Source organism: Zonotrichia leucophrys, chromosome 3, assembly GCF_028769735.1.
Source record: "Zonotrichia leucophrys gambelii isolate GWCS_2022_RI chromosome 3, RI_Zleu_2.0, whole genome shotgun sequence".
Classification (NCBI taxonomy): domain Eukaryota; kingdom Metazoa; phylum Chordata; class Aves; order Passeriformes; family Passerellidae; genus Zonotrichia; species Zonotrichia leucophrys.
This window is the reverse complement of record NC_088172.1, coordinates 93685692-93710326: the sequence shown is the minus strand read 5'-3', so window position 1 is coordinate 93710326 and position 24635 is coordinate 93685692. Positions and strand designations below refer to the sequence as shown.

Here is a 24635-nt window from a genome sequence, read left to right as displayed (position 1 = left end):
GGCACTGTGGGGGCGATTGTCAGCTTCAGCCTGGAGCTGTGCCCAGCTGGGGGAGGCTGGGAGCAAGCAAGGAGCCCCAGGATGCAGGCAGCAGGGAATCTCTGAGGCAGTGGCAGCGTGTGCCACACGGAGCCCTGGCTGGGAGATGGGGCTGCAGGCCGCGCCATGGCGGGTGCCGTGCCCAGGGCTGCAGCGCCCATGGCCGACCCTCTCCTTACAGTGACCCCGCAGATGGCCACTGGTGCCAAGCGCCGAGAGGAGCCGCTCCGTGGGCGTGGGCAGAAGGACGGAGCATTTTCAGACCCACAGCAGTCCTTGCAGGAGGCGCTCTCCATGCTGGACAGCGATGACTGGTAAGAAAGGCCCCGTTCCCTCTGTGTCCCTCTGAGCGTTAAGGTCGGTCAGAAGCTTTTGTGTCTTGCTCGTGCCTCGGAGCCGCGAGAGCCCAGAGGGCCAAAGGGCACTGGTTGAAAGGCCTGCAGAGCAGGGAGAGCATAAAGATTGGAGAGCAGCCTTTTCTTGGCCTTGCTCTGCAGCAGGTCCGTGCTGTTTCCTGGCTGTGGCTGCTGCTCCTTGGAGCTGCAAAGGAAATGTTGAGGGAAGAGAGAAAGCTGTGGTACGAGATGATTTGCTGGCTGAAGGCAGAAGCAGGATGACAGCAGTTTTGAGTGTAGAGATTTGGGTGCCTTGGGCCCCTGGCCCAGTGGGACTGAGTAAGATTCCTCTCTGCTCCCACTGCTGACAGCAATGGCAGGGACTCGTGCATGTGAGTCCCAGAAGCAGCTCCAGGGAGCTCCTCTTTTTGAGAAATGGACTGAGTTGTGCTTTCAAGTCCCTCGGCCTGCCATTACTCCTGAAGGGCTCATGGCAGAAGAGAAGGAAAAAGAAATAAAATCCTCTAGGAATCTTGCACTTTTGGAATTCAACTTTTCCTTCTCACTGCTTCATATGGGCCTGAGATGTTTTGTCAACACTCACAATGTGTCCCAAAATTCTACACAGACAGAAGATGGCCCAGAGGTGATAATCCTACAAATGTGAAGTGATATTGGGTTTCCTTTTGATATCTGGGTTAGCATCCACTCACTAGTGGATGCTCCATTCTCACAGGAATAAACATGAAAAATTGGCCACGATACATCTCCTTTGCTTTGCCCTTTCTCTTGTGCTTTCTCTTCCCCATTTCTCTTTGGTGCCCTGTGAGGTGCAGAGAGCTTCTGCAGGTGTGGGGGGTCCTGATGACACTCAGGGGTGCCCGTGGGATCAGTCACCAGCCCTGATGCCTCACATACCTTCCTGAGCCTGAGGGCCTGCACAAAGCAAGTGCTGAGAGATGGAGGTGTTTGCACCTTTTAAATAACATGTTGCTGTTGTGGGGCTTGTTTTAGGTAGGAGTGTTGTGGGAAAAGCCAGAGTTTCAACAGTTCTTGCCCAGGGATGGAATCTTAATCTTCTGGGACGATATCCTGCTGCTTTTTTGGGGAATGTGTGAGGTGGAGTGGAGTGGGTGACACACAGGCCTAGATTGTAGAGTGGGAACTCAGCTCCAGAGTGGCAGTGCAGACTCTCAGGGCTGAACTGCCTGCTGGGGCTGACAAAGAAGGAAAATACTGTCCCAGGAACAGCCCAATGGGACAGGTACTGGGAGGTGACAAGAAACAGCAGCATGGCCCAGCCTCACAGCTTCTAGAAAGCAGTGGCAGAGGGACATAATAGCAGAGATTTTCAGAAAGGCCACACATGAACACTCTGAAAGCCCTCTCTTCGCCTCTTGCATTTGTGTATGCTTTTGACAGCCACAGCATCCTGTGGCAATGGATTCCATGATTTCATTAAGTGCTCCTTGAAAAGCACCTCCCATGGTTTGACTGAGCTGCCAGCCTGGTCATTTCAGAGGGTGCTGCCTAGTTCTTGGGTAGAGAGAAAAATCAATCTTTTTGGTACTTGTCTTTCAGGGAACTGAAGAAGAAGGGACTCTTCAACATCCCACGCCTGGCTGAGTCCCATCCAGAAGTCCTGCTCTGCCGACTTCGTGAGATTTGCTTGGCAGCTACCAGCGAGGTGAGAACATTGTTCTGAATTGTCCCCCATACTTCATGCACGGCTGGTAGAGTAGATATGTGCTTGTTCATCTCCATGTGTGCTCAGAGACTGCCTTCATTTCTGGTTTTAGACCTTCTACTTGTAATGTCTGTCAGCTATCTGTAGGATCTGTGTGTACGTGCAGCTGTATTTACTGGCAGGTTGGGTAGCTGGCACTTGTCTTTGAGTGTGGTGCCATTATAATGCAAGGCAGAAATGGAGACCCTAATGACAGTCTATGCCAGAGTCCCAGTGTCTGCCCAAGCTGTAACTGAACCCTGCAAATGAGTCTGTAGCTCTGAGCCTGTGTTTTCTGTTTCCTGTCTGAGAGCTTCAGCTACAGGTGTTGCTTTTTTGAAGAGCAGCACGTGCCTGGTTTATCTTTAAGACTTGTGCCTTTATGGTTTGAAAGCATCCCTTACTTTATTTTGCTTCTTTGTTTTTCAAAACAAAGGGCCTAAAATCAAAGCAGTTGACATTGTAGAAGCGTTAAGTAGAAGACTTTAGTGAAAGATATTTTTTTATGCCTGCAGTAAGCAGGAGTGAGGCCAGAAGTTTGTGCCACAAGAAGTGTCTTTCTGTGTTTGGGCTCTTCTGCTCTTCCTGTGCTTTCATATTCCTCTATAGACAGTGGGACATGCTGTCATTTCCTGGGAGTTTTGTCTAAGGAAACTGGTTTTCTTTTCAAGGTGGTTCTTACGTTTCCCCTCATGACTTCCCCAGGTGACCAACCTCCGGTCCAAGGTGTCCTGCTCAGCAATCGTCACTCTGGGAGAGCTCTTTGCCATCTTGAAGAAGGACATGGACTCGGAGGCAGATGAGGTTGCTGCGGTCCTTCTCCCCATGGTGTGGAACTCCCCAGAGTTTATTCAGAAGGCAGCCTGTAAGAGCCTGGGGATGATGGTAGAGAACGTGACTCCTGCCCGAGCAATGACTGTTCTCATGGACAGGGGGGTCAAGTAGGTTCTTCTTCTTTTAGTGATGTTCTTCACCTTCCAGTGTGTGGGTAGGGGAAGGGATCCGTGAGAGAGAATGAGAATGGTGGGAGGGAAGGGTTCTGTATCCTGCATCTTCTGTGGACTCAGTGGCTTGATTTTCCCATCAATCTCATTTCTTTCCTCTTGTCACCTATTTCTGCCCTCCTGCAGCCCATTAGGCCACAGAGTCACTGTAGAATATGGGGAGTTGGATGGGTCCCATCAGGACCATCCAGTCCAGCTCCTGGCCTTGCACAGAACAACCCAAGGGTCACAGCGTGTGCCTGAGATTGTTGTCCAAATGCTTCTTCAACTCTGCCAGGCTTGGTGCTGTGAGCACTGCCCTGGGGAGCCTGTTGCAGGGCCCAAGCACCCTGTGGGTGAAAAGCTTTTTCCTGATATCCAAACTAAAGCTCCTCTGACTCAGCTTGCTGCTGCTTCCTGGAGTTCTCCCAGTCTGTCAGAGTTTCCTAGATGTGGGGAACAGTGGGGAAGTGAAAGTGCCTGCAAAGGCTCAGGATACAGCTATGTGCTTTTGTGGGAAGAGGGACAATTGCAATTGCAGCTGTGAGCACTGTTGGAGATTTCACAGCTCTAACCACAGAGTCCCTGGGGAAAACCACGTATCCTCATGATGTCATTAACCTGAGAAATAAGGAGGGTCCTTGCAGGGGTGTGGAGCACATGGGGGAGAATGTGCTGGGTGTGGCACAGCCTGCCCAGCAGGTGCAGCTGCTGCCAAAAGGAGTCTTGTGTGAGTGTCCTGGCCTTAGAGCTCTGCTTCCTATTCAAAATGATGTTTCATGTTAGCCTTGAGATGATGATTCACTTCCCAGGCACCTTCACAGGCCGAGGGCCATGGGACAGCTGAAGCAAATGCTGCCCTAAGTGTTGGTGCTGGGCCTGATAGCTCCCAAGAGACAGTCTCTAGATCAGGACAGCCTGGCTCAAATGCCTGCCACCTTTTCCTCAGCTTTGGAACAGGGTAAAACACTCAGATGTATCCCTTGTCAAGCTTTACAAAAGAAACAGGCTGCATTGCTGGATAATCCACAACTTCACTCCCCACAGCGTGTTTGCCCTGCATTTGTCTTTTTCCAGAGGTCTGCAGATTTGGGGATGAATGGGTGGAAAGAGCCTCATCCTGCTGCAGCTCTGTGTAGTGGGTGCCCTCTGAGGGGTCAGCATGAATTATCCTTAATTTCTAAATAATTCATATGTGATCTACTACTTTAATCTTTCTCTGAGTAAATTTTGGGAAAGAAATGGAGTATCAGCTAGTGCAGGGAGACTGAATTCTTCCCTCTTCTGTGCAGGCAGTCCTTCTGTACAATGCTAACTTAGTGTTTCTCTGAGGACAGAACCTTCTGCAGGTGTTGGAAGGTGCAGGGAGAGCCCAGGCTCCTTCCCCCAGCAAGGACAGGGAGCATACTCTGGCCAAGGCCTGTGCTGCTGCTGCTGCTCCTTGTCCCTGTGGCCCAGGGTTTGCTCTCTCCTTCCCAGGAGCCGCTACGTCCAGGTGAGGAAGTGCGCGGCCCAACTCCTCCTGTCCTTGATGGAGAAAATGGGAGTCACCAAGCTCGCAGGCACCCCCAGGGCTGAGAGGCTCCCACACGTGGCAGGGAGACTGGCTCAGGACCGTCACAAGGACACAAGGTAATGATCTTCATCTCACCTCCAAAACCTGGAAAACCGTTTTGTGTTTGGCTTTAAAGGTAAAACCATGAAAGAGTGGAAACTCAAGGAAATAATGAGTGACGTCACTGTGTGGCTAAGGGGCATAGAATCATGGAATATGCTGAGTTTGAAGGGACCCATGCAGGTCATCCAGTCCAGCTCCTGGCCATGTGCAGGACAGCCCAAGAGTCACTCCATGTGCCTGAGAGCATTGTCCAAACGCTTCTTGAGCTCTGTCAGGCTTGGTGCTGTGACTGCTGCCTGGGGAAATGACTGTACCGGGTAACCTGAGGCTGGCCAGCAAGAAGGAGCATTGCCAACTTCCTGTGACTTGAAGGAGTCTTCACTGAGCTCAAAAGAGCTCAGATTAGCCAGTCCAACAGTTTTGACTGGCCTTAGGTGCACAAGGAAAGCCAAAGTGTTGGCTAATGTTCATCACTGGAAGATCCCAAACATCTATTTCTCATTAACTTAAGACTTCCCTAGAAATATTCCAGGGATCTTTATCCAATGTATTCAGTCTTTCTAAACCTCTTCTGCAGATTTCTAGAATGCTGTTATCTGTGGCTCAGTGGTCTCCAAATTTCTTCTTGAAGAAAACCGTAGTTTCCAAGCAGCAAAATCACCCCAAACCACCAAAATCCCCTTACTTGGAGGATTAAATTCCCATTAATGGCTGCCAACAACACCAGTGCACCTAGCTGACCCTGTGCATACATATAGTAGAGAATAATCAAAAGCAGTCATGAGGTGAGAAAGGTAAATTCCTGTGCAATGGCAGCAGGACACTGCTAACAGGCTCTGACAACAAAGCAGATGTGTTTTGCTTGTTGCCTGGGATCCTTTGATCCCACAGAAGCACACCTGCAGTTTCAGAGAGAAATGGTATTTTTGTCTTGCCCCACATTCTCCTCCTGCCCCTTGTGTTCAGCTACAGCACTGTGCAGTGTCAAATGAGGTAAATCTCCCTCTTTGCTGAGTAGGTAGTGCCTTCTCATGCAAGCATTGCACCTGATGAGTTTAAGGCATCAGCCTCTTCTGTTAACACTCTTCCTTTCTTCATTTTCTGTTGTTTCCTTCCTTCCTTCCTTAGGCATTATGGACAGGAGATGGTGAAGATGTTGCTGAATAATCAAAAATTTAAAAAGCTTTTGGAGCAATCCCTTTCCCCGCATGACCTGGAAGATATTCTGACCAGAATTAAGAAGAAGGTAAGTGCTTGACAGGAGAAATATCTCCTTTGTGCAAGTATTGCCACTGCTAATATGAGACCAAACATACCCAATGTGTCTTTATCCTATTCCACTTCTGCTGAATCATTTTGCTCCTGGGAATGAGCTGTTAATTCTCAGCCTGTTCATCTGCAGACCACAGAGGAACTGCTATTATTAGGGGAAAAGTGGGGTTTTGAATACTTTGAATATTGGTCACAAAGAGCAAATGGAAAGAAGGGAAAATGGGTTTACACTCACGTGTACGCCCCCACTACACTCTCCCTACTCTGCCCCCAGTAAAGCAGTTAAGTGAGAATAGTGCTTCTGCACATAACAGAGTCTTTGCAAAAGAGACTGGAAGTAGTAGCGCCAAGAAAATTTCCAAATATACCAAAGATGTCCAAGTCAATCCTAGTTACTACAGTTGCTGTCTGTCTTTTGGGAATACTGCCCTGCTGCCAAGCCCTGTGGAGCTGGAAGAAGCTTGGTGAATTCAGCAGCATCCAGTGGAAAATCATGTGTTTGTTTGGGGGGGATTTTATTCTTTTTATCAACATTACACAAGGGAGTGTGCCTTGGTGCAGGAGCAGGGAGAGTAAGTGTTGAACCAAATCAACTTCCAACACATTGAACCAACCTCCAAAGAGTCCAACTTTTTCCTCTAAGACCACTCACTGCCTGTCAGTTTGCATTATTCCCATTTATGCTCAAGACTAATGAATTTGGGACTTTAGACTGCTGCTCAGTGTGGTAGCACCCATAACCTGCCTTGGGCTATTGAAATCAAAGAGTTGGCATCACTGAACCTCTGGTCTGTTTATTTCTGTAAGTTAGGAAATGTTTCTCTAAGCCTTGGTAGCAGTGATCCTGGTTCTAACTCGTGTTTTAAAGAGGGCATTTCCTATTTTATATTCTAAAGATTCATGGGGTTTCTTTATGTCTTTGTAGGAGATGGAAAACCAGCAGGGTGAACGCCCCTCTGTCAAGGAGCCCGTGAAGAAGAGGAATGATGGCTCAAAGGAGCCCCAGTCCCCATTGCCCTCTAGCAAACGGTACTGAGCACTTTTGTCAGATGTGACAAAGCACATGACAAGCTCTACATGCCTCTTCCTCAGGCACAAATCTTTCTGCTGGAGATGACCAGTGCCAGAGATTGTTTCCTTTCCCTACAAATGCTCTAGGGTAAAAAATGTTTACTTCTGCATTCTACTTCTTGATGATCCAGTGCAGTGGCAAGGGCAGTATTGCAGAGGATAGGAGAGGGCCAAGTCTCTGCTGCCTGACTTGAGACAAGTAAATTCAACCAGGGTTTTTTTTTTTCATCCAAGTGGAGTCCTTTGTAGATGGGTGTTTTAATGAGAAGTCTCAGTTTAGAAGCAGGATGCCATTCCCCAAACAAGCAGTTCCCATCCATGTGGTTTTCCCATCCATTCCTGGTTTTCTTACCCTCAAACAGTACCAAGTTTGAGTAGTAAGGAGCAAGGCAATTCCTGAGCCATTTTGGTCAACAGGTGTCTCAGTGTGGACTTTTTGTCTTGGTATTCCTGTCCTTCATATGGTTTGCTTGATGGAGAGCGTGTTTGGTTTATTTCCCCCTGTGCTGCAATCAGCATGTAAGACAGGAATTTGGTCCTTGCTGTCTCTTCATGCCAGTGGCAGAGCTACTTGTACCTGTTCTCCTCTTTTACCAGAGGGGATTTATTTAGCTCTGTCATGCTCAGTGGTGGCAGGAAGGTGACCACATGCCTCAGTAGCATGGCTAGCATCTTCCCATGCTCATGGAAGAGACAGGTTGATTCCAGAGGATTATTCCAAGGGGGTTTTTTAAGCTGTGCATCTAGTCTCTAGGGAAGCAAATGAAATGTGAGTGTAGTTCTGGCATGTCTGGCTTCTGTTCTTATCTCTATTCAATATTTTCTAAATCCTTCAGATATGCCCCTGTTTGTCTGTTCAGATGCATCTGAGCTACTTTTCCAGATTGTCCTGCCAGGTGTAGAGACACTTCTTCAGAGTGATGACTTTCCTTATTATAAAACACACATGTGCCACATGAGGAGGCATTTAAACTTGGAAGTAGTGTCTCCCTTTCCCCACAAAGCAATGTGTGCCTTGGAAGGCATTTGAAGATAGATCAGATGCATCTCATCCTTGGTCTTCCTGAGTGAGCAGTGGTGAGAATTTCACTTGCAGATTGTCTGCCATGATGATTGTCACAAGGTCCATGTTGCTCCTCAGAGCTTCATGATTTTCTAGCTTGAAATCACATCATTAGGAAAGCTCCTCAGGATGTTTTGCTCACAATTAACTGAAGGTATTACCAGCAACAGGTCCTAATTTGGTTTTGTTTTCCAGGGTGAAGTCTGCCCCTGGTGGACGCCTCCTCCACCGTCCAAAAGCCCAGGTCACGTTACCTGCAAGTGTGGAAGGAAGGGAGTCACTGCAGAAGCTTTACCATCTCCTGGAAGCCAAGGGGTTTCAGACACGGATGGAAGGAGTGGCACTCCTCCTAGATCTGTGCAAAACCAGCCCCCAGCTGATCTCCAGTAACATTGTCCAAGTATGTAGGGTATCTTCATGGTTCCTTTCCTTTAGCTCCTTTCCCAAGCCTGGGGAAGTAAAGTTAATTCAGTGTGTCTTGGCACTACTGCATCCGGGCTGTTTGGGACAGGCTGGTCCCTCTTACCCAGACAAATGCAATTGAAGTCTGGGCTTCAGGACAAGTTCTTTCAGTCCAGCTGTATTTGTCTGACAGGTGCCTATTGCTGATGTTCATCAGATGATGGCAGAGATTTTCTGCTGGTGTAATTGTTGCTGTCTCCTACTCCCAGTTGGGTTAAGTGAAGGGAATCCAGCCATTGAAAGCATGGCAATTATTCTCTAGACAAAAAATAGGTTTTCACGGGGAAGAGAAGTATCAGGCTGGGCTGGTTTAAACAAATTGTTTTTAAAAGGACACTTCTGTAAACTCCATTTTGTCTTGCACAGGCACAACTCTGGCTCTCATTTCCATCCTCATCCCTATTCCTCTTGGTAAAGATGGTGCTCACCCTTCTTTTTGGGGGGCTTTTTTTTCTCTTTGGAAAAAGAGGAAAACAGCTAAGGACCGATCCATCCTTTCTTCTCCCAGTAGCTGCTTTTTCCCTTTTTCCAGAAAATGGTGCCTGATACTGTGCCTGTCGAGGGACTGAACCTGCTCTAATGAGAGCTGTAGAGCACTTTACATTTCAGAAATCTACCTCTTAGTTAAAGAATGGGTCTGGATCCTGGAAGAGTTGACCAGAGCCCTGTCCTTCTCCAGAAGCAGGTTCTGAGACAGACAAAATAAAACTTAGATCTCCTCCCACTACAGTTTTGGCAAAAACATAACTGCCCTCAGTACTTGAGGCAACTGTATAGAAAAATGGGCATGGTAAATATTTGCTTCCATACTTTAAAAGCAAAGGAAGTCTTTTGAATTAATAAATGAAATTGATTTAATGATTTATATGTGGAGAGAAACACCATAGGAACTTTTCTGTCCTGAGCCAAAACTCTTAAAAACAGATGAAAATCTTTCAAGCAGCATCAGGTTGCACAACCATTCCAGTGAGTGGCCCACAGGAAAACAGTGAAATTGTGCAAGCAAGGGCTGACCTGACAGAAGGGATCACTTTCATCTTTTATATTGCCGAGTGCTCATTTCTACATCCCCTCTTCAGACAAGGTTATTTTAATCCAGCTTTCATGTTGTTTGTTCTCTTCACAGATTTTTGATCATTTTGTTCTGAGAATCAATGACACCCATAAGAAGGTGAAGCAGCAGGCGCTGGAGGTGCTGGCAGAAATGACTGGAGTCCTGGAAGATGCCCTGAACCCGGTGATGGTCCGTTTGGTGGAGGGAATAACAAAGAACCTGAACTCAAAGGATCCCGGGGTTCATGCCGCAGCTGTGACCGCACTGGACCAATCTGTTGTTCATTTAGGTAAGGCTGAGCCCTGGCATGGACTCTCCTCACCTGTGTCCCTGTCTGTCCCACACAAGAGAGCGCTGAGTGCCTTGGGAGCTGTTGTTGTCTGTGGAAGGCTCCAGCTGACACCCACCAGAAGCTATGCAGGTGCAGTCCTTATGCACCATCCCCAACAGGCTGGAATGTGCAGCACCATTTCCCAACAGTCCCAGGCTGCCTTGGCTCTGTGCCGCTGCTCTGAAGAGCAAGTCCTGGACTCCAGCTTTGCTACAATTCAGAGCCAAGGGGGGTTTGGAGTTTGCTTGGGCCCCGTTTGACTTTCCAAGTGAACAGCTTTGCTGTTGGCATGAAGGCACACTGGCCCATCAGAGTTTCTGCAGATCAGCCACCTGGAAGGCTCTGCATTAGAGGCATTAGCTTCCTATTTCCCACCTTTCTTCTTTGTCTTCTTTTTCCAAGGGGGAACTGATGATTCACCAAGTTCATTTCTTTAGAACAAACGGGTCTAAGTCCAGCTGTCAATAATGCCTCATTCCACATGTCGTTTTGCATGGGGCAAGATGGCAATAGCAAATACCTGCCTGGGCAAGGGCTGCTGTAAATTCCTCTGCCACACAGATTTATGTCAGCTCTGAAAATGCCGCACTGGGGGAATACGCCTGAAAAATGGAGTGTTGAAGAGTCAGGTCTTGAGGAGCAGTTTCCACTTTCTCCACCTCAGCTGCTCTGTGAAGTCACAAACTGCCTGACTCAGTGCCTTTCTGTGTCCCAAGTATGGGCTTCTTCCTTTTTGCTCTGGGATGCAAAACCTTTCCACTGCTTCCATGTGACTGAACTCTTGAGGTCCCTGGTGTGAAATGTTTTAGCATAGCTCCTGGTCCAGCAGACAACTTTGGATTTACACATGTGAAAGGAGAGCTTTTCTTTTGGAATTTTAAACCCTGCCAAGTAGGCTGGAAGGAAAGAAGAAAAGGATTCAAAAATCAGCAGAAATTGACTTTATTGTATAAAATGGGGTTGCCCCTGCCCTTTCCTTCCCCACTGTCCTTTCTCCTGTGCCCTCAGAAGAGTGAGCAGAAATGTGTTTCACTTGTAGATGAAGTGTCACTGATGAAAGAGCTCAGCCACCAATGGAGCAAACTGAGTGGTGAAGCTCTGCTGGAAGTCACAGAGTGCATCACAGGTATGGCCTCCCTTTGTAAGCCAAGAGGTCTCTGAGGGAGTATTGACAGGCAATGCCTGTGAGCAGAGAGCAGAGTAGCTCCTCCACATCAGGAGGTGCTGAGCTTGTCCCTCCTGCCCAATGGCCCAGGCAGGTGGATTTGGCAGGCTTTCCCTGGCTGCTGCAGAGCTGTGCAACATCTGAGATGGGGGCAGCGCTCGGCCTCGGGGCTCAGCTCTCACTGGGGCTCTTCTCAACTTCCACAGTGACCAATGTCTTTAATTGTATTTAAACTCAAATGAAGTCTTATTTTTAAATGGGTACCATAACCCTTTTCCTGCTTAGCAGAATTGGTTTGGGGTACTTTCAGGAGCTCTTTCAATGTTGATGACTGCTGGTGGATTAACAGCATAGAGAACATGAAGCCTCTTCCACCACAGAATAATAAATAGCTACTACATAACATTTTGCCTGATCAGAAAATAAGACTGGTCTCCTGAGCATTTCAGGTTTTGATCTCTCAGCTAAATCTGCCATGCAAGGAGCCTATTGGTAGTAAATTTTGGTCTGTGTTTGATATAATTCAGTTCAGAAAATAAGCAGAGAGCAGATTCCAGAAACAATGAGACAACACTTGTGTTCTGGCTAAATTTCAGTCCCCTGTGTAGCATTTTTCTCTCTCTATGCCCCTATTTCAGTGCACATTGTAAGAAAAAATGCCATTAGCATTGAGAGGGGAAATGGCATTAAAGTCTGGAGGTGCCCAAATGCCAGGGCAATGGGGTCTGGGTAATTCTCTAAGACACCCTGAGGACTGAAAGGGCTCTTGGTTGGAAGGCACAAAAGCATTCTGCCAAAGACACCAGCTAGGCACTGATGTTTCTCATCCAGCTGTCAAGCAGCAACCATCTCTGGTGGGCTGGAGTTTCGAAGTGTGTTCTAATACTGCCCTTTGCTGTGTGCTACGGAGCAAAGGGAAGAGCCAGATGAGACTTTTGGCCCTTGACATCAAAGTTACAAAAAGGAATCATCCCTTTTATTAGAAATCTCTCAATTGCCTCTCTAGGGTGCATTTCCAAAACTTCCGTGTGTGTTAGACAACTTGTTTGTGGAAATAGAAGGCAATTTGATGTTTCATTCATTGTTCATGCAGACATAAATTGTGAAATAATTTAGTAACAGTACAAAGTCTCTGCCACAGCTACAAGGCTCTGGTTGGAGAAATTAGTCCTGAGGGGCTGGGGGTTCTGTTTCAAGGATGATCAGCTGCATTGCCCGTTTCTGGGTCATGGGGCTCTGTGCGCTATTTCACTGATCTTGGCCAGAGAGGCTCCCAAGAAGTAAAGCAGAGGTAGATCCTTGTTTGCATTGAGGCTGGTGGGTAAGGAGCTGTGTGTCTGTCCCGGCAGTGCTTGTGGAATGGGTTCATGCCAAGAGCCCTGAAGTGGTGCAGCGCTACGCCCTGCCCGTGCTCTGGTCCTGCCTGGAGAACAAGGCGCTGCCGGTGCGAAGCGCCAACGTCTGCGCTGTGGTCACCAAGCTGGCCTGTGCCCTCTGCGAGGTGATGGGCACCCAGCTGATTACGTGTGCTGAGAGCAAGCCTCCACACGTGCAGGAAAACCTCTCCAGCCTTTTGGGCTGGTGAAGGTTTCATGTTCTCCAGAAAGCTGACCAAGTGCAGAGTTGGACACCTCCGGATGGGACTTTTCAGCTGTGCTGAAAATGACAAAATGCTAAGGAAGGGTGTGCATCTGCCCCCACTCTCTCCACCGCCCTTCCTAGTCATGGCATGGGGGGCCTGAAGGAGCTCCAGACTGAGGGCAAGGTGAAGACCAAGCATGGATCAGCCTCAGAAAAAGGTAAGCAGGGAGCTGGGCCACTGTATGGTGGGAGGGTCCTGTGGCAGCGCAGAGAGGCTGTGCCCATTGGCAGGGAACAGCTGTGCCCTGCATGTGCCCCTGCAAGGAGCTGTGCTGCTGCCAGTGCCCCTGGAGCTGTAGGGCTGCTGAGCTGTGGGGCAGGGAGAGGAGCAGCAGGGTGCATGTGCAGCTGAGCCATTGCTGGAGAGCACAGGGCTCTGGGCTCCCTGCTGTCCCAGGGCAGCCCAGAGGCCAGGCTGTGGAATTCCTCTGGGGAATGGGTCAGAGTTTTCCCCCAGCCTACCTAAAGTCTCTGCCAGCAGGAGCATGTTTGCCTGTGTAGGTGTTTCTAAGCTTCCAGGAAGTCTTCCCATGAAATACAGACCTTCATATGCTTTAGATTTACTTAGTGGGCTCTGATACATTCTTTGTCTTCCCTTTGCAGATCTGACTGACTCCAGTATTTCCAAGAGTCTTCCACAGACACGTCCCTCTTCTCTCCTTCCCTCCAAGCCCTTGCCTCCCATCCGAGACAGCTCTTCTTCCATCAAGCCAAGAAAGATGTATGATAGAGAGGAAGAGAAAGGGTAAAGTAGCACTGGCTACAAAGATATCAGAGGAAGGAACCGGGAGCAGAGTTCAGAGGGAAAAGGACATAAGGTAAGGAGACCAAGGACTAAGTCCTGTGTGGTAGATTTTCAGTTTATGTGCTGTAGGCAGAGCTTGGAGACCTTTTCCTGTGCTGTGAGCCCAGGGAAGCAGCTGAGCCAAGGAAGAGCTCAGCTGGACACTGTGCTTCAGGCTGTCTTTGCAATGGGTATGAGGAGCAGACTCCATGTCCTTAGCATGTATAATAACAGGAGAGGTCTTTGAATGATTTCTGGGCTGTGTTGTGGTTCCTTGTCTGTCTTATGGCTGAGAAAACACCAACAAGCAGTCAGAGCAGCCCAAGTTTTGCAATCTCGAAAAGCAATCCTTCCCCATGTAGTAACCTATGGGTATCTAAGTGAGATTGTCTCAGCTTGTGAGTTGTACAGCCATGCCCTCTGCACAGTTGTCTCTGTTGCTGTTTCCAGACTCCATCAGCTCCTGGGCAGCTGTGTGCTCTGGCATGGCTTTGTGCAGAGGGAAGGAATGGGAGGTGGCCATGGGAAGAGCAGCCCAGAGCCCAGGCACATGATGGCCTTTGCAGCAGGGCCAGGAGCTGCAGTTGTTTTGGGTTTGCCGTGGGGTGCAGGAGGAGGCAGATGAACAACAGCTTTGGTAGAGAGAATGTGCAATCCAAGGCTTGGGTACTTGATTTCAGCCTTGCAGAGAAAGGGCCCAGTGTATCCCTGACAGGAACTGACCCTTTCAGTGAACTTTGAACAGGTCCTGATTTGGGTCTTGAACTGGGCCAGAAATGATGGGATACCTAGGATGGGTGTGCATCTGCCCCAGTGCCTCCAGCCCCATTCCTGGCCATGGCATGGGGGCCCTGGAGCAGCTTGGGCAGGCAGAGAGCTTGCAGAGAGCAGCAGGGCAGGGAGCTCTGCTGAACTTGCTAAATGCCAGTGAGCCTGAGCTGATGGATGTGTGGGAGCTGGAGAGCAGGGAGCATGCCGAGAGCTCAGCAGCATCTGGGCTCAGAGGCTGCTGGGGAACTGTAGGAGGGAAGGGCAGCAGCAGAAGAAATGAGGGCCTTGAGAAAAGCAGGCTTTGGCATCCTGCAGAATGGCTTTGTGGGGCCATGGCTGGAGATCAGCACTGGCTGTGAGCCACCTTAGGGGCAGGGAGAGAACAGGGATCTAAAGCCACTGCCATGCCATCCAAAAGGGCAGTGGAGGCAGTGGTGCCCCAGAACATCTTGATGTAAACATGTGGCTGGCAGCTGGGAATGTAGGCACACTTGCAGAGGAGAGACCATGAGGGGAAAGGTGTCAAATGTGGGCTCTGATACATTCTGGTCTCTCCCTCTCCAGTTCTCTTTGCATTCCCCATCCTGTGCCAATCTGCTCCATCACTTTGACTTGTTTATTCCTGCCAGCCCCAGTTGAGGGTACATCTTAATAAAATTGAGACAGGATTGGGGGAAAGGCTGGTTGCTTGATCTGTGCACTGTGTTCTACTCTTTCCAGACCTCCTTGCCATATCCCAGTGGTGGGGAAATGAAGAAGGCATCATTTGGACTGCCGTTGATCCCCCCAATTCGCAAGGCAGGCAGTCTCCCTGTTGACAATGCTGTGGGGTCTCTGCCAAGCTCTCCCCAGTTGGATTTGCAGGAGTCCTGGGAGATGAGGTAAGCCAAGGTGTCTGCTGCTCCAGTGTGCCGTTCACCTCACTCATCCCTTCTCCTGTGGTGATTTTCCACAGTCTCCCATATGTTTTGGCAAACCTGGGTGTATTCACCATTTTGCCCATCTATGATGATCCAGCACCCTGTCAAACTCAACAGCAATGGCCCAAGAGCAGAGGTGGTGGTGGGGAAGAGGAGGAAGGGCTTGAAAGCACCTCAGGCTGGGTCCTCTGCTGGACGTGGCTATTATTACAGCCTGAGCTTGTTCAGCTCTGAGCAACTCCAGGAATGGAATGCTTAAGGACAGTTAATCATCTTTGGGTCCTCTTGTGTTTATTTGTTGCATTCCCTCCTTCACAGAAGTGACCATGCTAAGAAGGTTTGCTTCCTTTCATGGTACACCCATTCCCTCCCTTCTTTTTCTACCTCCTCATATGTTCTTTTATCCTCCATTTTCTCCAGTCCAGGATCCAGCAGCAGAAGGCAAGAGAAGTCCTTGGAACATGAAGGTAGGTACAGGGTATGTCTGTCCTAAAATTACCTTTCTAGTCTTGACTATAAGGTATCATTTGGAAAGCGCGGTTAAAACCCATTGTTTAAAAAATTTCTTTAAATTAATTTCAATTTCTTTTTGGGCACATTGGACTCTCCCCGGGCACAGTCACTGGTAGTGTTCTTATGTGGAGCAGTGAAAATTCCTTCAGTGTGAAGTGTCGACTGGCAGGAGCTGGAGTGGTACCTTGGGGTCCTGGAAATGCAGCGCTGAAAAGAAAACATTCCTCTCCATCCTGCACATGACTTTTATCTACCTGTAGCTTTTCTAGTGTCAAAATTAGACTAGAAAAGGAAGGTATTTTGGAAGAAATGAGAAATGTTCCCACTCCTTCCTCCTGCTTCTGAAGGAGAAAACCTTTCCTTGGAGTAGCTTCTGATCTGAACCCTATGAGACGTGAAGGAGATACATGGACATTGCCTGGTTTTGCACTGGGAGGAATAGGGAAACTTCCTATGTTAGAAAGTAATTTTGACTTTTCCAGTGAAGGAGAAGGAGACTTCCAAATGGATGCCGCATAGGCAGGGTGTGAGTTTGTCATCCTCTGACAGCACAGGCCCAAAGCCGCCTCTGGCAGGTTCACAGTGACAAATCTCTTCCCTGGCTGTCTGTGCCTGTGTCAGTGTTGCAGGCTGAGGCTGGGGCAGGAGATGCCTTGTGCCTTGTGCCTGTCCCTGCCTTGCCTCATCCCTGACAAGTGGAATTGTGCCAGACAAAATGCAGTTTCTGGTGCATCTGGGTCAGGCAATGCTTCCAAGTTGAAAGCCTCATTGACACTGTTGTTGTTCCTTTGGCATCTCTGGGCGTGTAATGATAGGAGAGATGAGACTTGGAGAAATAATTCTGCTGATGCAGAGAAATGGATGAGATTCTCTGGTTCCTTGGCTTAGCGTTAGTTCTGCAAATTCCTAGGTAGAGCCCCTTGGAATGACTCCTTCATTGCTAATCTGCAGCAGCAATGCTTAATGCTGCTTGGGAATTGTATTGCTCAGTAAGTAAGGTGACATTTTTTCTGCATGAATTCTGGATTAGAAATGACTTATGTCATTTATCATTTCGTGTCTTACTTTTGTTACTGACCCAAGCATTCTGCAGCATGAAAGAATCTGGTTTTGAGACAGGTTTTGCTCTCATAGTGCTTGGCTGCCACATGATTTTTGTGTTTGGAAGGAAAGGGATCGTGTAGTAGTGGGGAGGCAACGGGCAGCACTTGAAGTAGTAGAACCCTTCTCTTTTGGTTTAGCAGCTCCATATTGTTCAGAGAAATTAAAGTGATGCTAGTTTCATGAAAAATAAAACACCAAGCAATCTTTTCAGTAATGAAAATACACTTTGAATTTGTTGCTCATTAGAAGGGCTGATTATAAAGGCATGAGTTCAATTAACTCACTTCTTCTCTTGTACCTGGTTGACAGCTTCTTCTGAACCTACAGCAAAAACCCAGAGAAAGGAGGAAGAGAGCTCTCAGTGTAAGGGCCCCAGGAGCCCCAGGAGCACGGCTCAGCCTCAGAAAAAGGTAAGGTGGGAGCTGGGCTGCTCTCTGGTGGGTGGAAGGCTCTTGTGGCAGCGCAGAGAGGCTGTGCCCATTGGCAGGGAACAGCTGTGCCCTGCATGTGCCACCTGCAAGGAGCTGTGCTGCTGCCAGTGCCCCTGGAGCTGTAGGGCTGCTGAGCTGTGGGGCAGGGAGAGGAGCAGCAGGGTGCATGTGCAGCTGAGCCATTGCTGGAGAGCACAGGGCTCTGGGCTCCCTGCTGTCCCAGGGCAGCCCAGAGGCCAGGCTGTGCCTGTGGCAGCTCTGGGGAAGTGGCTCAGGGTTTTCCCCTGGCCTGCCTCAAGTCTGTGCCAGCAGGAGCATGTTTCCCTGTGCAGCTGCTTAGAAGTTTACAGGAAATGTGTCCCCTGAAATATGGAGCTTCAGTTGCTTTAGGTTTGCTTTGCCGTCTCTGTTTTAAGGTTTTGTGTCCCCTTTGCAGATCTGACTGGCTACAGTCTTGCCAAGAAGTTTTCCCTCGTCGGTTCTGATTTTCTCTTACCCACAAAGCCATTGTCTGCAGTCCAGAAGATCTGTCTTTCCTCGAAGATCAGGAAGAAGCTGCCAACTGACTGAAGAGTGTTTGAAGAATAGGATTTATATTTTAGGCTTCATAGTTACAAGTGTACATATGTTATTTAGATGCAGTTATTTACTTATGTACAATTATAAATATTTATTTATGTACATATGTTATTTAGATGTAGTTTTGAATAAATTTTTTTAATTGCATCTTTAAATTTTGATGACATCATTTAATTGTATATATTTTATTGTGATGATTTAAAAAACCTAAAAAAATAAAATAAATAAACTGAAGGAGATTGTGAGACCAGGGCCTGCTAGCCTAGAGTTTATGGGAGTGTAGCTCACCCGAGTCCTTTCCTCACTGGGCCTCTCCTCTTCCTCTTTTGCCACGTTTTCCTTGTGTCATTTGTGCTGTTCTTTTTTACTTGCATTACAACAGGGCCACCTGTTCACATGTTTGGGGGACAATGGATTCAAAGGATCCCGTCTTGTTGTGTTGTGTCCGTATAAGTTGTTCTGTTCCCGCCTATCATGTAATGGTTCTGCCTTGGTTCTCCCCTTCCTCCCTGGCGCTGCCAGTTATCCCAACTCCTCCCCAGTTGCCTTGGAGACTAAGGTATCCTTTCTCAAATCCCTCCCCGTTGCCCTGTCCGTCACTCGACACTCCCACTCTTCTCGCTAGAACTCTCTAGAACCTTCCAGCTAGAGCGTCTTGTGATTGGCTCAGGGGCTGCGGCCCCACCCTCGAGGTACGCACGTTGGTGTTATCCCTAAGTCAATCTTTTGTATCCCACTCCCCTCTGAAACTCTTTTCATGCAAGCACTGACTCCTCCCCTGTTTCCCTCCCTCCTTATAAGCTGTTGCAGTCTCTCCCCCTGTCTCTCTTCTGTTGTCGGTTCCCCTGGGACCCAGCAAACCTGCATTCACCACAGCTGGAGAGCGCTCCCTTTTTCTCCTGACTGTAGCCATAAGCCAATCTATGTTCTACCACAAAGTAGCGCTGCTGTCAAAGCACAAGGCATTTGCCTTAGGGGCTGTCCCAAACTACGGAGATTGGAATAGTGCTCCCCTACTGCTAGCAGTGCTGGATAGCTAGCCGGGACGTCCGAAAAGGACACTCCTTCTCCAGCTGGACCGCTTCACTGTCTAGTCAAAAGTTTTCTACCTGGATGTGTCCTGTGCTCCTGTGCTCACCAAAGGCCTGAGCAAAGAAACAAAGAGGAGTGTGCCCAAATGGCAAAGCTTTGCTCCTTTGCAATCTCACACAGAGCTGGCTCTCGGGTGTCTTCAGTCACAATTTCATAGGCAAGAAGAGGTTGTGTATTTCACTAGGAAATGGTGCACTGCTTTGGAAAAGACATCTGTATGTATATGTACCCAGGATAGCAGTCCAGCTGTGTTGTTTGCAAGTTGTTTGCAGAAGGATGAGTGGACTGTGAGGCCAATAACAAGTGACAAGGTGTATTTGTTTTGGTTTAGAGCAAATTTGGGAGAGAATCTTAAAGGGGCTTTGGTAGGAAAGCAGATTAAATTAGCTTTTCTTTCTAAGTGGTTTGGGAGAAACTAGTGTTTTTGAGAAAAGTGGAATACACCTGTTTAATTAACAATAAAACTTAAACAATATTAAACAATAAAACTCTTTGCTGTTCTAAAAGAGATGACAAGCTGAGAAAACCCCATCTCCAGGTTGTAGCTGAGCTTATGCAGTCTCTGATTACTCTGTCTGGTGCTGGAAATGTTGCAGGCTAGGCTTGGCTTGGTGGGCTACAGGTGTTAACTGCTGGTGCTTTTTTGGGTGTTTAGTCTAGAGCAGGTTTCAAGAGGTTTAAAGAAAAGGGAAAAAAACCAAACCTGCAGTCCAGGGAACTTTTTTGCTTACGCTAGCTAAACTAACTAAAAGCAAAAGAGAGCTCTGTCCCGCCGTCTGTCCATCCGCAGACAACACAGTCCGGAGCAGGAATGTGTAGCAGGAGGGCAGTGTCTGAAAACAAAACTGTGCGCTTCTACTCTCCCCCCCTTCACTTTCTGGAACACGTCTTAAAGGTGGAAAACTCATTATTCAGCCTAAACAGAACGAGACAATGGGGGATATTTTAAAGCATCATATAGTCAACCCAGGACACAAGGGTTCTTCAAATCTAAACCGCAGTCTGGGTGCCATCAGCCCAGTGCTGAGAGATCATTTGTTCCCATGGAGCTGTGCTTGCCAGGGTAATGAATTCCTGCATAGCTGGAACAAGCAATTCTGGATTCAGCTCCAGCTCTTGGTGGGCTGCATGATCATTGACAATGCTCCCTGTCCAGAAATTATTTTGCAGTTTCCTTTTATAGTCATTTGAAGCTTTTAACCTTCACATTCAATTTGCTTTGCCTTAAGGAAAACCACTTCTGGTCCCAGTGCATACTGCAACCTTTTGCCAGCAAAATCCTCATGGCTGCCAGCTTCTGATGTTACAGAATAAACTGCATGTGAATGTGTTAATTAGGTTTTCTGATGGAAAAACTCTGTGTCATGTGGCCACATGTGTTTGCTTAGCTATGGGTTTTGTCCTGGCCTAGTAAAGCCCAGACAGGGTGGCATGTTTCAGGGAAAACTGATCCATGAGCTTATGGGGCTGCCATCAGCAGGAGATTGAATGTCTCTTTTGGGGATTTCTCTGGAGACACAATTAGGGACCTGCTCCATGTCACACTATTCTCTTATATCGTTCAAAAATATTCTAGAAAAGGCAATGAAACTTCACATCTCCTTTCTCAGCCACTGTTGGAAGAGGAGAATTCTTGTCCCTCCTCAAAGACATTGCTCTTGCCCACCAGAAACATGAACATCCACAAACAGCAATGATGCATGGTCCTCCTGCTGCTGCTTCAGAGCTGTGGAAAGTGCTTGGTTTGCAAAACTGGAGTTAGGTATTGCTTGAGTCTTGGCTCAGTTTTGTGGAAGTTTAGAAGGAAAAGAAAATCTGAGATAAGAAGCTTAGGATAATTGGATCCATGGGCCCATGTGCTTGCTTTCCACCTACTTTTTTGCAGGATTGACTTCTCATCCCCAAATGAATGACTGGGAAATAGTCACCCCCAGAGCTGTTGCTTTGTACTTCTGGAGCATATCAGCCTCCTGGGAATTATCATCCAAAGAGTTGAGAAACTCACACAAGTCCTAGTCTCCTTTTTGCTGCAAGGACTCTAAGTTAAACCTATCACAGGACTCTCAAAATTGCTAAGAATTTATTTAAGAGGCTTTAAGAGTTATTAAGGTTATTTAAGACTATTTTTACTGGTTTGTAAATAGCCTCTGAAAAGGTCACAACAATCTTCATTGTGTGTTGGGAGAAGACAGGTTGCAGAGCCACTCATCAGTCCAGGGAAACTGGGAATACACTTGGCATCTAAATGCCTGCTGCAGCCCTTTGCTGAGGTGTTTGCAGTGGCTTTTCTTCTGTGGAAAAGCCTAATGCAATTATTTGGCTGTCAGGGGAGCTCTGTGGGGCTGAAAATGGGACATCATAAACTTGCCTAGGCTAGCAAAGCTCAGAGGTGCACTGCATGCTTTCTTCTTCTCTTGGCTCTTGGTAGGATAAATAGTTCTGAAGTACTGTGTTTTTCAACAGGAAGAGCATAGCATTTCCTGTGGGTTTTTAAAAATAGTCCATGGTGTATTTTATGTTCTTTCTTTGTTTTGCACCTTAGAGGGTTTTAGTTTTGTAATTTTTTTGCACCCTCTTTTAAGCTGTTGTTGATATGCTGTTTGGACTAATATGAAATTTGTCTGACTCATAATTAGGTAATTACTTACCTGGAGTCCTTTCTAACTAGATGCTCACCTGCAGAGCACTGTGGTAGCAGGGTGTCCCTGGTGCTCCCTGTTTCCTGACTTTTCCACATGAGAAACTGTGCTATGAGAACCTACTTGCAATCCAGGTCCCTTACAACAGTTAAGAGGTGCAGGTACATGCATGTCTTTTCCCTGAAATATAAAGGTGAAAGGATCTGCATGGGTATCTGGTTATTGATGAAACCTTCACTATTCAGAAAGACCCAAAAGATGCATTGCCTCCTGCCTTGGCTGTCCACATTAACTATATTTACTAGCAAAGAGACACAAAGCTTCTAGGAGGAGTAAAACACTCCAAAAGTGAGGCCATTGTGTTGTACTGGCAGGCTGAATTTTCAGTTTGGATGTGAGAGATACTAAACTTCTACTGATTTTAAGAGGGGGTAAGGCTGCAATTAAATGGCCCCATAGGATTGACAGTGTCCCACTTAAAAGCCAAAGCAGCTGGTAAATTTGTTGATTTAGATTTTCTCTGCAGAGTCATCTCTGCCTTGCCATGTGTCTGTGTGTCTGCTGGAGTGCCTGGAAAGTTTTGTTCACAGCTTTGTGGCTACTGCTCTGGGCAAGGATGGTCTTTGTTAGCATCCCCAGGCTTGGACTTGGGTTCACTCATATCCCAAGGAGCCAATGGTTAGGTAGTATTAATAAATGAAGGGCAGCCTGTTGCATTGAAAGCTTTCAGTTTCTCCTTAATTGCTGTGCAATCAATTAATCTGTGCCCTGAGGAAAATTTTACTAAAGCAGGAGGGATAGGTATGGAGTAAAATAGGCTTATCATCCCCTTTTCCTTTGATAAAGGTTGTGTACTATACAGTCCAACTTCAGAAATTCTCACGCTTTGTCATGCAATTACAGAGTTGTATGTTAGTAAAGAAAGATAAAAGAATAAAGGAAGAGACCTAAGAGGTCAGATTTTGAAAATCAGGATGTCACTGAGAGGAGAACAATGATGAGTTGTGAGGGCTGTAGGTAATTTTGTTCTAGAAGTGGTGGAACAGGATAGGTGCAGGGCAGGTGTCACTGTCGTATTTTCTGAAAAATCTCTTTGCCCAGGATTCTTCTCTTGGGAAGCTGAGAAGCCTCAGAGAAAAATGAAAACAATATTTATTTGATTGCTTTTCCTGTGTTTTGCTGCTTTGGAATGTGTTTGGACATTGTTTACCAACAGGTGGTTGTTTCACTGGTTTCTGCTGTGAATTGTTTTGACTCAATGGCCAGTTGGGACCAAGCTGTGCCAGACTCTGAAGAGAGAGTCACGAGATTTCATTAGTATCTTTTAGTCTTCTGCCTGTATCCTTTCTCTATTCTTTAATATAGTTTAGTTTAGTATTATTTAATATAATATAGATAAATAATAAATTAGCCTTCTAAGAACATGGAGTCAGATGCATCATTCCTTCCCTTGTTGGGGGTCCCAGAAAATACAACAGGCAGGTATATGTGAGATGAATGGAAATGGGATCAGAGGGAAAATGTGGTCCTGGGCCTTGATCACCTTGTCCTGCTGAGTATCTACTGTCTCTATCTATACACGTTTTCTTTTGACATGAGCATTTTCATTATTCATCCAAAAAGGACTGTGGGCAAGAAACGCAAACTCAGGATCTTTGCCCTCAGGTTTCAGATGATCCAGTATACAATTGTGAGTTTGTATGAACCTTCGCCTTTACCTGAGGACAATGTGGAAGTTTAATCCATACTGCAGGTGCTATGGATCTTGCCCATAGGATCTTTCCCAAGAAAATCAAAATCACAGTTTGAAGTCCACACCTGCAAAATGCATCTCCACCATGCTGTAGTCATGGTGGCACTGGGTACATTTGATGTGGAAGAATTAATGATTTGCTGATCTAGCAGGTTTTGTGTTCAGGAGATACTGGCAGTTCTTTACTGATGAGACCTGACAGTAGGAAGAGTTACTTTATCTCTGTGTTATGGTTTCTTTCCTTCCTATAGCAAAGGTGATATCTTCTCAGAATGTTTCTCTTAATGGTAGAACTTCATAAATGGTTATGACATGCCTTGAATGCTAAGAGGTCCTAGCACTGCAATATGCTGAATTTATTGATAACCTGCACAGCATTCTCAGCCATGTTGCTAATCACAGAATCACAGAATATTCTGAATTGACAGGGACTCACAAGGACCATCCAGCCCAGCTCCTGGCCCTGCACAGAACACCCCAAGAGTCACTCCATGTGCCTGAGAGGGTTCTCAAAACACTTCTTGAGCTCTGTCAGGCTGGGGCTGTGAGCACTGCCCTGGGGAGCCTGCTGCAGTGCCCAGCCACCCTCCGGGTGAAAAACCTTTCCTAATATCCAACACAAACCTCCCCTGACACAATTTCAGGCCATTTCCTCAGGGCCAGTCACACAGAAGAGATCAGTGCCTGCCCCTCTGCTTGCCCTGACAAGGAAGCTGTAACTGCACTGAGGTCCCCCCTCTTCTCCAGGCTGTCTGAGGTAGTTCTTGAAGTCAGAAAAAAGAAACTGGAGTGTGTGTGTGGTGCCTTAGTGTTCTAGTCATCTCCAGATGCCAGGGGGATGAAATGACAGCCCCATTAAAGGTCTGAGATTTGAGCAGTGTCACTGGAAACAGGGGCAGCTGCCAACTTTTTAAAGGTCTGCACATAAAGTGCAGCACAGAGCTGCTGGCTGCTCTTTTCGCAGCTGTGAAGAAGCCCTGGCTGGAAACCTGATCCTGCTCCACTCGATGCTCAATCCCTCTGCAATCTGACCCCACTGCAGGGAGAGCACTCTGATTTTAACCCTTAGGAGCAAGGCACTGTGTGGTTTCACACAGCGGCTCCACTGAGCTGAGTGGAAGGCTGCCGGGTAGCTCAGGCTTAAATCAGGGCAGGGCAGGGGTGGAAGCACAGCTGACCTGTGCTCTGCTCTGTCAGTGCCCAGCCTGGGTCTTGTAGCATAAAACAAGACATATTTGTTGAATGGAAATGCTATCTGTTAAAGTTAACTGATGTACCAGCAAAACACA

The 24635-nt window shown here is 47.4% G+C and overlaps 1 protein-coding gene across 1 annotated transcript; it reads left to right on the top strand.

Annotated features, from left to right (window-relative positions):
* Positions 1-165: 165 nt before the first annotated feature.
* On the top strand, positions 166-13509 carry TOGARAM2 (TOG array regulator of axonemal microtubules 2). The gene is made up of 12 exons (XM_064707196.1): positions 166-353; positions 1956-2061; positions 2806-3041; positions 4563-4715; positions 5830-5947; positions 6899-7002; positions 8303-8507; positions 9696-9912; positions 10994-11080; positions 12469-12700; positions 12842-12918; positions 13364-13509. The coding sequence occupies exons 1-12, from the start codon at positions 166-168 to the stop codon at positions 13507-13509; spliced, it is 1869 nt and encodes a 622-aa protein (XP_064563266.1).
* Positions 13510-24635: the final 11126 nt, after the last annotated feature.